General features: G+C 54.2%; 1 protein-coding gene across 2 annotated transcripts; it reads left to right on the top strand.

Moving 5' to 3' along the window:
* Nucleotides 1–6,707: 6,707 nt before the first annotated feature.
* Nucleotides 6,708–7,909, top strand: PYY (peptide YY). Of its 2 annotated transcripts, XM_004597390.2 has the most exons (4): nt 6,708–6,857; nt 7,157–7,344; nt 7,464–7,544; nt 7,663–7,909. In XM_004597390.2, the coding sequence occupies exons 2-4, from the start codon at nt 7,157–7,159 to the stop codon at nt 7,685–7,687; spliced, it is 294 nt and encodes a 97-aa protein (XP_004597447.1). In that variant the 5' UTR covers nt 6,708–6,857; the 3' UTR covers nt 7,688–7,909. The 2 variants fall into 2 exon arrangements, with proteins under 2 accessions (XP_004597447.1, XP_058532114.1); XM_058676131.1 differs by lacking the exon at nt 7,663–7,909 and having other exon boundaries at nt 7,464–7,548.
* Nucleotides 7,910–11,812: the final 3,903 nt, after the last annotated feature.

Consider the following 11,812-nt stretch of genomic DNA (forward strand, 5'->3'; position numbering starts at 1 on the left):
AAGTTGTTGTCATCTATGTCCTGTGATTGTCTAGGGACTGGGGCCCTGGAAGGATGAGGGACCTGCAGTTTCCTCTGCTCTGTATGGAGACTGCCTCCCCGGCATGCCTCAGCATGGAGCCAGGCCTCCCCGCATAGCCCACTCTCCTCTCCAGGGTGTCCCATCCAGGCTGGGGAATACAAGGAAACACGAGACCCTCACTTGCACTCCAGTGGCACGTGGATACTGATGGCCTCCTGTCTTGCCTGTCACCCCTTGCCTTCTTGTGCCCTGTGTATAGCATCTTCCAGGGGGAGGGACAGGGCCAAGGGACTCCCTCCATCCTTCCTGATTTTGCTGGCTTTGAAAATTGCTGTTGAGGGCCCAGCTCAGTGGTCTAGTGACTAAATCCTCGCCATGAACACACCAGGATCCCATATGGGCGCCGGTTCTAATCCCGGCTGCCCCGCTTCCCATCCAGATCCCTGCTTGAGGCCTGGGAAAGCAGTAGAGGATGGCCCAAAGCCTTAGGACCCTGCAACCACGTAGGAGAACCAGAAGAAGTTCCTGGATCCTGGCTTCGTATTGGCGCAGCACCAGCCATTGTGGTCACTTGGGGAGTGAATCATTGGACAGAAGATCTTCCTGTCTGTCTCTCCTCCTCTCTGTGTATATCTGACTTTTCAATAAAGATAAATCTTAAAAAAAAGAAAAAAGAAAAAGAAAATTGCTGTTGAGGGGCCTGTGCCATGGCATAGTTGATAAAACCACTGTTTAAGGTGCTGGTTGCTCCACTTCTGATCTAGATCCCTGCTAATGCACCTGGGAAAGGTGCCCAAGTGCTTGGGCTCCTGTACTCGTGTGGCAGACCCAGACAAAGCTGTTGGCTCATGGCTTTGGCCTGGCTCAGCCCTGGTCATTGCATCTATTTGCAAAATAAAGCAACGGATGGAAAATCTCTCCCTGTCTTCCTGTAACTCTGCCTTTCAAATAAAAATAAATCTTTTTTTTCTTATTTAAGAAAGGTTGTCGAAAGGTTCTGTTGTTTGTCATCTACATTCAGCGGCTGGTGAGGTCCAATACTTTACCCAGGACCATACAGCTGGGGCTTGATTAGCCCTGGCACGCTGGCCCCAGAGCTTCCCACCTGCTGCACTGGATCGGCCTCTGCAGCCCAGGTGGGACATTCTGTGACATCATGTTATATCTCCCACACTTTATCCTGCAGGCTGGGTGGGGGAGAGGGTGTCCGATCAGGAGTAGCTCCCTTCCTCACCTTGGGATGCTTGTGTCACAGAGACAGCCATAGGAAGAGCCAGAAAAGGATTTCTGCCTGCTGTTGGTTCTGATTTTTAATAGCTGCTTTTAGAAACAGATGCATGTATTTGAAAGGTGAAGTGACAGCAAAGATTTTATGCCTACTAGCTTACTCCCGAAACACCCCAACAGCCAGGACTGAACTGGGTTGAATCCCGGAGTCTAGAACTCTATCCAGGTCTCTCATGTGGGTACAGGGGCTCAATCACATGGGTCATGCTGCGTCTCAGATGCATTAGCAGGGGGCTGGAAAGGAAGCAGAGCAGCTGGGACTTGAACCTGGATCTGGATAAAGCATGAGATATTTCAAGCAGCGACTCTATCTGTTGTGCCCCAGTGCCAGCCCCAGCATTCTCCTCTTTGTCATTGACGTATTTTACTTACATGATGTCCCCCAGGGTCATCCTTGATAAAGGCTCTAGATGTTGTGTGGAATGAGACTTTATTCATAATATCACATCACATACTGGAAAATGTCACAACTAATATGATTACCATAATCATCAGACTGCATACTTTAAATATTTCCAGTTTTGTTGGTCAGGTACCTCAATAAAGCAGTAAAAATACAACATTTTGACACGGCTAGTTTTGCCTGGCCTTTAGCATGATGGACAGAGATAGAGGCTACACTGGTTCCCCTGAACAGTACATCCTGGCATTTGGTGGCTGAAACGTATCACTAGAAATTGCTGGCAGCCATGGGGCCTGGAAAACTTAGTCTTTAGCCTGGGTGCTGTGTATGCAGCTTGCAACTAAACTCTAATGCAAGAGGAGGGCAGCTGGAGGGGAGCTGGGAGGGAGGGACGGAACAGAGAATGAAGCAGCTGAGTGAGACAGGGGGCAAGGCTCCCACTTCTGGGCAAAAGATTGAGAGTGAGAGAAGCTGTGTGCCGAGGTCACTTGTGGGGACAGGCTGGCTGCCAGGATGAGCCTGGGCCGGGGAGATGGAGAGAGACCAGGCAAGGCAGGTGAGGGCTCCAAACTTGGACGAGAGAGAGAGAGAGAGAGAGAGAGAGAGAGAGGCGCCACACAGGTGCATAGGCTATTGAAAGAACAGAAAGAAAGAGATAGGAAGGCTACTGGCTCTGGCGGTGGTGGGAGGGCATGAGAGTGTGGCTTCCCTGGTTGCCTCAGCTCCCGCAGAGCCCTGAGCTAGCCCTGGGTTGGGGAGCTGTCCTAGGCACAGGAGGATGAGGGCAAGCACTGCACACCTTGTACACCAGCCCTCCTGCAGAATTCAGTCTCAGATTCAGTAAGATGGAGCATGGCAGCCAGTGTCAGGCGCTTACCCCCAGACTTCAGTTTAGCCCCAGGTCAGTCACTGAGGCTGTTGTGGCGTATCCCATAGTGTCCTCCTATACTTGCTTCTGGAGCAGGTATGGAGGCCAGCAGGAAAGCTACCCCACCTCTCCCCACTCCTGAGTGCCTGATTCCAGCTCCTGGAGCTAGCTGCCTGTCCTGCACGCAATTGGGAGAACACAGTGATGGCTCAAGTCACTGGGTTCCTGCCGGTCATGTGGGAGACCTGGGTTGAGTTCACCTCTGGTTACTGGCTTCCGCCCAGCCCCAGCCAATACAGATTCATAGAGAGTGAAGCAACAGATGGAAGTGCTCCGAAATAAATAAAAAATGAATGTATTTTCTCCCTCATGTTCTGTGGCAGAGTCTCTCAAATCACTCCCCAGAGCTATTTGAAAGACAGTGTTAGAGAGAGAGAGATCTTCCATTTACTGGTTCACTCTCCAAATGACAGCAGGTCATGACAGGAGCTAAGCCCTTGGGCCATCTGCTGCTGCTTTCCTGGGTGCATTAGCAGGGAGCTGGATCAGAAACAGAGCACCTGGGACTAAAATTGGTGCTCAGAAATAGGATACCAGTGTTATAAGCAAGAGACAACTTAACTTGCAGCTCCACAACACTAGCTCCACATAGGCATAGATAATTCTCTTCCTTATTTCTGTAACAGAATCCACAGAAGCTTCTCTGGGGGCCATGCCTTGTAGCTGGGAACCCTACACCCAGCTCCCCTTGTGGCTGGGCACCACCATGTGACTAAGTTCTGGGCAGTGGTGCTTGACTTCCTGGTGATGTCCTGAACAGTCACTTAACTTGCTATCTGCTTGCCCCCACCCCAGCTCCCAACCTACCCCCTGTGTATGTGGGCTGGGACAAGGATGTAAGCAGATGCGCATTCTGGAATCACACAGTCTGGGTGACAAGACAGAAGGGTGCAGCGCCTCGCTTACAGCCTGAGCCACGTCTGCAGCTGAAGCTCTCCTCTCGTTCTTAGCAGAAGCCAAAACCCTGACAGCAGCCATGATCAACCTTCTGCCTCCCTCCACTAATCTCTTCCATCTCCTTCTAGCCTTCTCCATCATTCACTCCATGCCCCTGCAGTCATATGGGCCTCCTTGTTATTCCGTAAACTGCCAAGTATGCTCCTTTGCACGGGTCCTCTCCTCTGCCTGCGACAATCTTCCCAAGGTAACCCATGGTTTGCTTCCTTCAAATGTCACCTTGCAGGTGAGTCCTTCTCTGATAGTCCAGCCAAGTCCCCCACATCTTTGCATTCTGTGCCTTTCCATGATTCCCACCCCATAATACTTATCATTAGACATAATTTTCCTTTATTTATTTATTTTTATTGGAAAGTCAGATATACAGAGGGGAGCAAGATCTTCTGTCTGCTAATTCACTCCCCAAGCAGCAACAGCTAGAGCTGAGCCGATTTGAAGCCAGGATCCAGGAGCTTTTCCCGGGTCTCCTACACAGGTGCAGGGTCCCAAGAGCTTGGGCCTTCCTCAACTGCTTTCCCAGGCCATAAGCAGGAAGCTGGATGGGAAGCGGGGCCGCCAGGGTTAGAACCAGCACCCACATGGGATCCCGGTGCGTTAGAGGCAAAGGGTTTAGCCACTAGCCCCACTGCACCAGGCCCAGCCATTCTGATTTATTTAAAAAAAATAGTTTATTTTACTTGAAGGTCAGAATTACAGAGAGACAAAGAAAAAGAATCTTTGATATGCTGATTTACTGCCTAGATAGATGTAGCAGCCAGAGCTGGACTAGTTCAAAGCTGGGTTTCAGGAACTTCTTCTGGGTCTCCCACATGGGTGCAGGGGCCCAGAAACTTGGGCCATCTTCTACTGCTCTCCCAAGTGCATTAGCAAGGAACTGGATCTGAAGTGGAGCAGCCAGCATTCTAATATGGGATAGTGGTGTCACAGGCAGCCATTTAACTTGCTGCATCATCATACTAGCTCAGGACACCCTAAATATGCAGCCCTAAAACTGGGCAAGAAGAATGACCAATGCCTGTCCAAGTTCATGGCCAGCCTGACCTGTGGTGGCCTTGCTAGGGCCTCTAAACAATGCCTAAGGGATTCACAGGGACACTGGTCAGGGACAAGCTGGAGGTGGGCCTTGGTCTGCAATCTGTGATAAGAGCTGTCTCTGGGGTCTCCCCGCTCTCCACCAGAAGACCCAGACGTGTCTCACTGCAACTGAGTCACACGTCACTGACGGCGGTGGGCCCGTGGGTGGAAGGTAGCGCGTCCATCGATCGAGGCCTGAGATGTCTCCCCATGATCAACAAGTTTATCAAGTCTTCGATGAGGAGGTAGTGATTAATGAGCCAATCAGCTTGCCCTGTAATTGGGGAACAGAACTGAAGGGGGAGGGGGGTGTGATGGATGGGCGGCTCCTGCTCCACTCCATGGGGGCCCTGAGACCCACTGACTTGGGCTGCAACATCTATGAGAAAGTGGTTCTTCCAGGCCTTCCTCCTGCTCCATGGTTTCTCCCCTCAGCCTCAGGCCCCCTGGGGCTTGAAGGGTCCTGGGAGGTCTGTCCCCTGAGATATCTGGGGACTCCAACGCTCTGCTAGGTGGGGACTGCACATTACAGCCCCCTATCCCCACCCTGGCTAGTGCTGCTGACCTGAGTGAGCCAGGCATCCCCACCCTGGGACAGCCCTCCCCAGGCCTGTTTCCACTATGTACCCAGGGAATGCCTCTTCTCAGGGACACTGGAGCACCTCAATGCTGTTGTGTCCCTCACCCCACAAAGGGGAGCCCCACAGACCCAGCCATGACCATCACCTAGAACATCCTAGAACCATGACGTCCCCCCGCCCTCCGAGGAAGGGGCATGAGCCCTTCTCCTGGTGTCCTCTCTGTCCTTCACGCTCCGTGAGAGGCCCCCACCGAGTTTCTTGGGATGTGCAAGGCCCATGGAGCCTGCCTGGCTGACGGGGAGTCGTTTCCGGAGCGTGCAGGTGACCGAGCCCATAAAAAGGGGCCCTGGACTCTCCACCACTGAGAGCTCTAAAAATAGACCCACAGCCATCTGTCCCACAGGGTGGAAGGGCCGGCCTAGAACCAGGGCGAGCCCGGGCAGGCTGGCCCCTCCTGCCAGTGGGGAGAAGGGGCCGGAAGGGCTTCATGGTGAAGCCCCTGACCGCCCTCTCTCTTCCTGGAGCAGCTGTTCTGGTAAGACTGGAAACCTGGGGTGCTGGCAGCCTCCTGTCCGCTGCTCCCATGTCTGGTTCCTGAGTACCATCGCTATGCCAAGGAGCCGAGCCTCCGTAGCCCTTAGGGCTAACGGGGCTCTTCCTGGAGTCCCCACCACCATGCCGTCACCCTCTTTGCTGCTGGAATTGCAGGCAGCCTTGGCTGCCGTCAGAGCTCCAGTCCTCTGTAAAATTCGGGCAGATTCAGCTCAGTTTAGGTCTGCAACGACACAAGACCCAGCGCATAGTATGTGCTTAACAAACACCAACCCCTTCCTCTTGCTCAAGGGCTCTGAGGGAGGGTCTCAGCCCAGTTGCCAGTGGGCAGCCCCACGAGGCACCATGCCCTGAATCACACCTGACCAAGGGGAGGGTCTGGCTGGACCCCTGTCTGTATGTGCCGGTTTGGATGCACAGGTACCCACGCATCTGCTTCTGATGAGCAAACTGACATCTGCTTCTCTCACCAAATTTTTCATGAAGAGAAAATCTCATGGAGTATCCAGAGAGGCCCCAGGACATCACACCCAGCAGGCCAGAGCTGAGGTCACATGCTCCCAGTCTTGCCTTTAGTAGAAAGAAATTTTCTTCCCAGGTCCAGCCACCCCTCTGCCTTCTCCACAGTGAAGCTAAGAGGCTGAGGAGGGCTGTCCGGAAGGGTCATGACAGTGACAGGCTGGGCGAATTCTCCCTAGTCTTAGGGGCTGCTGCACGTGCTCAGGCCGGGTGTGCGCGGGGCACCCCATCCTGCGGGGTCCCTGAGTCTAAACGGGCGGCTGTCCTCGGCCCCTACCAGGTGGAGACATCAACACGGGCGGGGCTGAACGCGGGTAGAGGGAGGGAGGGAAGGAAGGAGGAGGAGGAGGAGACAGGGCCTTCCCTGCTGGCTCCCCCTCCTTCTCTTCGGCCTCCCCCTCCTTTTCCAGGCCGGGGATATAAGCCCCTGCGGAGGAAAAGCAGGGAGCAGAGGCGCAGAGGAGGCCGCAGTACAGCCCTAGGGACTTCCCCTCGCTTTCCACCTGCTGCGCATCTAGCTTCCCAAGCTGCCGCTGTGAGTAGGACTGGGGCTCACCCCGGGGTATTTGATGGGAGAAACTGAGGCTGTATAGTGGGAAACTGGACTGGAAGGGGGCCGAGGTCGGGAGCCTGTCTGGGCGTGGGGCTCTGGAGGCAGGCAAGGCTCGGGTACCTCAAATAGAAGGGGGAAACGGAGGCAGGGCGGGATCCAAGAACACCCAGCGCACTGGTGACCGAGCCTGGTCCAGCACCAGCTCCAGGCAGCCTTTGCAGCCCGCCAGCACTGAGGAGCAGGACTCAACAGGCCGCCCGCGCTGATGTCCCCTTTCCCAGATGGTAACGGTGCGTAGGCCGTGGCCTGCCCTGGCCGCAGTGCTGCTGGTCCTGCTCGCCTGCCTGGGGACGCTGGTGGACGCCTATCCCTCCAAGCCAGAAGCTCCAGGCGAAGACGCGTCCCCCGAGGAGCTGAGCCGCTACTACGCCTCCCTGCGCCACTACCTCAACCTGGTCACCCGGCAGAGGTGAGCGATGGCGCCCGGGGTGGGCGGCTGGGCCCCCTGGTGCCTCGCCCTCGGTCCTGGTCCACCCAGGGGCAAGACCATGCCTGTTTACTCACCCCCTCCGCGACCCTGCCCTCCAGGTATGGGAAACGCGAGAGCTCAGAAGCCCTGCTGTCCAAACTGCTGTTCCCCGATGGCGAGGATCGTGGGGTCAGATCGCGGTAGGAGCGCACTGCCCGCCACGCCCACTGCCCCTGAAACGTGGTCCGGTCCTGCTGCCCCACGGAGCCTCCGCGTGGCACCTCTCCAGATCTGATTGTTTCTGTTTTCCTCCTGCAGGTCAGAAGGTGCCTACCCGTGGTGATGCTCCCCAAGGCCTCCCGGGAAACATGCTAACTACACCTGCGTCTCTTGCATATTTGCTGCCAACCCTGGAACCTGGATCTTTTCCCGCCAACTGCACGTTGGGAGCGGGGTGGGGAGGGGACCCTCTGCCCATTGCTCCGTGTCCCTGTCCCCTGGGTTGGGGGGCTGCGTGTGGTCCTTCCCCAATCCTACAATAAAGAGCAAATTTCACAGAACCGCACAGGGTTTGTTTGTATTTCTCTTATGTCCACTTTCTTGGAGTGGCGTCCGATGTGAGTGGGGGGCGTGGGCACCCAAGGGCTGGAAGAGGAGTCCTGAGGCCAAAGGCGCCCCAACAAGGAAGTGTGTGTGTGTGTGTGGGGGGGGTCTCTCTGTGCCCCTCCCCCCAGAGGCCTCTGTGGAAGGAACCATAGTCAGGGGACAGAGTGGGAACTGCGGGTGCATGGACGTTCCCGCACAAGGGGCAGGGAGGAGCAGGAGAATTTCTTGGGAAGAGCAAGGTGGACGGTGGCAAGGAGACGGCTGGACAGCGTAGGAGAGTGGCTAGGGACAGAATTGCTCAAGTCCCTGTGGAAGACTGGAAGTTCGCTGGAAGGCCAAGGGGGTCAGGCCCCAGGACAGAGACCCCGGCTGGAGTGAACACAGACCCTAGATGGAGCTGTGGAGGAGGAGGTGGTGGGTGAGGGGGCGGGTCACGCTGGATGAGACTGGACGTTTGCCGGGACACCCCTAAGTCCCTCGGTAGGGGTGGGCGGAGCCGGAGCATATGGAAACCGCCCTGCCCCTGCAAGCCCCACCCCCATGATGAGCAATCACTGAGCGCGCCTCCCAGAGCGCAAGGCGGTCCGTGTCCCGCCCCTTCCCAGCTCCAAAGGCACTGTGGCTGCTCAGTTTCACTCCAGATCCTTGAGATCCTTCCTGCTCAGCTCCTTTCCTCCAGGAAGCCCCCCTTGGTTGGCCCTGATGGGCGCTCTCCCTGCCCCCCTCATCGCTCAGTTGTCCCTGCTGACTAAGGAACAACCGTAAGATGGCTAAGACACGCGCGTCCCGCCTAGGGGCGGGAGTTCGTTTCCTCCCGGCCCTGGTTCCTGCTTCGGCCACTGTGGTGACCCAGGTAGGCTACTTCCCCTCCTCCCAGGTGGGAGCCCCAGATGGAGTCCCGGCTCTACCTGGACACAGGCCCAGCCCTGACCTTTGTGGGCGCTTCGGGCTTGAGCCAACGGGTGGGGGCGCTGTTCAGTTAATTTTAAAAAGAATCAATGAACCTGTCTGGGTCTCTGAGTCCTTTCTCGAGGAACGGCCCTGCCCCCATCAGCCGTGACTTCCTCTCCAGGAACCTGCTAAAGTCCAAGGTCAAGGGTGCTGGGGGACTGTCAGGATCGATGGAACAGACAATGAGAAGGAAGATGCTTAACGGAGGAATGATTTTATTAAGCAACACTGCGGCCATCATCCATGCTTCTAGGATGATGCACCTTGTCTAAAAACATACAGACTTTTATATCTCAAAAAGCCAGAGTGACAAAGCTCTTGTTACAAAGGCTAGGATAAGCAAGCTCTTGTTCATCACTATCTTCCTTGGAACTAAGAGTCTCTAGGGTTGGTTTTCCTATGTTAATTATTGAAGAAAGCCAAAAGGGAAGAGCCACATAGCCAACCTGAACAAAGGCAAAGAGGAGACAGCCTTGGGGTTAGGGGGGCCTGCTTCCACAATTTACAACCAGAGGGAGCCTGAAGCAGAGAGAGAGAGAGAGCGCGTTAGGACTTGGTTGCTGCAAGATAAACCATCACACCAGGTGTTCTTGGCTCCTTCTAAGCCTCTAGTCCACAGACACTCTCAGCTCCTTCAGGGGACAAGGCTACCCCTGCCCCCTGCCCCCTGCACAGTCCCATCCCTCTCTTCAGCCTGGGAAACACCTTAGGCATAGGGGTCACCTCCAGAGCCACTCTGAATTCCTCCTGTGTAGGTGTGTGTTAGGGAGCAGTCAGTCTCTCCTCTCCCCCTGGACTGCCATTTGGGTGAGTCCCACCTGCTGTCCCATTGTTTTCCCATTTTCTCTCCCAGGGCAGGTGGAATGGGAGGCCCAGCGGCTGCCTTAAGCTTGGTTCACTGTGCTGTTGAGGAAGGGGAACGTGTCTGGGTGCAGGGTACTCTGGTCCCCTGTCCGGCAGTCTGTGCCCAGCCGGAAAAACTAATGGAACAGAGGTCACAGCTGACTCTTGCCAAACCTGACCCCCTGTGTGACCGACCGTTGGTGACACAGGGTCACCTCAAATTCCTTTGCAACAGTGACAACAGCAACAGCTGTCTTGTTTGTGAAGCACTTCACTCCACACTAGACACTGAGTGAGTGATGTATTTTACATGCCTCCTATTGCTAGACTATGAGACTAGAATAGTAGAGAAAAAATAAATAGAATTTCTATTTGTTTATTTAATTTGAGAGTTAGACACACATACAACCCTCCACCCACACACAGAGCTCTCATTTGCTGGCTAGCTTTCCAAATGTCCACAGCTCAATCCTGGTCTTCTACATGGGTGGCAGGAACCCTTGAATTTGAAGCTTCACCTGTCACTTTCCAGGGTGAATAACAGCAGCAAGAAGCCAGACCTGGAGCAGAGTCAGGACTCAAAAACTGCCACTCCGTTATGGGACGCAAGCGTCCCAAGGGAAAGTAGCCACTATGCCAAGAACTCACCCTATTTTTAAAGCATTTATTTATTTTTTTTGGAAAGTCAGATTTACAGACAGCAGACACAGAGAGAAACATCTTCTATTCTCTGGTTCACTCCACAAGTGGCTGCAACAGGCAGAGCTGAGTTGATCTGAAGCCAGGAGCTTCCTCTGGGTGTCCCACATAGATGCAGGGTCCCAAGGCTTTTGGACCATTCTTGATTGCTTTCCCAGGCCACAGGCAGGAGGCTGGTGGAAGTGGAGCAGTCAGGACACAAACTGGTGCCATATGGGATCCCGGCACTTGCAATGTAAGGACTTTAGCCACTAGGCTACTGTGCTGGGTCAGACTCCGTTGTTTTTATTTTTATTTATTTGTTTAAGATTTATTTATTTTTGTAGGAAAGGCAGATTTACAGAGAGAAGGAGAGAAAGATCTTCCGTTGCTGGTTCACTCTACAAGCGGCTGCAACAGCTTTAGCTGAGCTTCTTCTGGGTCTCCCACACAGGTGCAGGGTCCCAAGGCCTTGGGCCGTCCTCCACTGCTTTCTCAGGCCACAAGCAGGGAGCTGGATGGGAAGTAGAGCAGCCAGGATTAGAACTAGCACCCATATGGGATCCCAGGCATGCAAGAATTTAGCCACTAGGCAACTGCGCTGGGCCCCCAACCTCACTGTTTTCTTTCTTTTCTTTTTTTTTATTTTTAAACCTCATTGTTTTCAAATCAGTGGACTTACCAGTGGATTGAACAAGACATTCCGTAAAATGGTGAAATGCGAGTGGCACGGGGGGGGGGGGGGCGGGGAGTGGCAGTTCTGCTCCACAAGTGTGTCCCAGGATTCTGTCCCGTGGTCTCCCTACATTTCATGCAGGCCAGAGGCCGGCCTGGGTTGTCATTGCCATGTCTATGTCCCAGTCAGTGACAGGAGGGAAGGGAAGGGGCAGGCATTCAGGGTACTGTCCAGTGTGAGAAGAAGTTCTCATCGGCCAGCACTGTGGTGTAGCTGGTGAAGCCACCAGCTGTGGAGCCAGCACCCCATATGAGTCCTGGCTGGCCCACTTCCCATTCAGCTCCCTGCTAATGCAGCTGCAAAACTACAGCCCCACAGTCATTGCAGCCATTTGAGGAATGAACCAGTGGATGGAGGGCCTCTCCTCTGTCACCCTGTCTTTCCAATAAGTAAAACAAAATCTTTTTTTTTAAGTCATTTAAAAACTAAATTTGCAAATGAGTCCCTGAAAGAGATGAGTCACAGTAGCACCAGAGAGGTATAATCTAGTGTGATAACATTGTATGAACGTAGTTTTTCTCAAAATATTGTAGTGCCCCTTCCTGTGCTGACATGAGATGATGATACAGGATGAGGGAGCAGGAGAACGGCCCCTCCTGCAACATCACTGCAGGTCATCCTGTGAGGGGGACAGGAACACAAGCACTGTGACAC

The sequence above is a fragment of the Ochotona princeps genome, chromosome 17 (genome assembly GCF_030435755.1).
Source record: "Ochotona princeps isolate mOchPri1 chromosome 17, mOchPri1.hap1, whole genome shotgun sequence".
NCBI lineage: Eukaryota > Metazoa > Chordata > Mammalia > Lagomorpha > Ochotonidae > Ochotona > Ochotona princeps.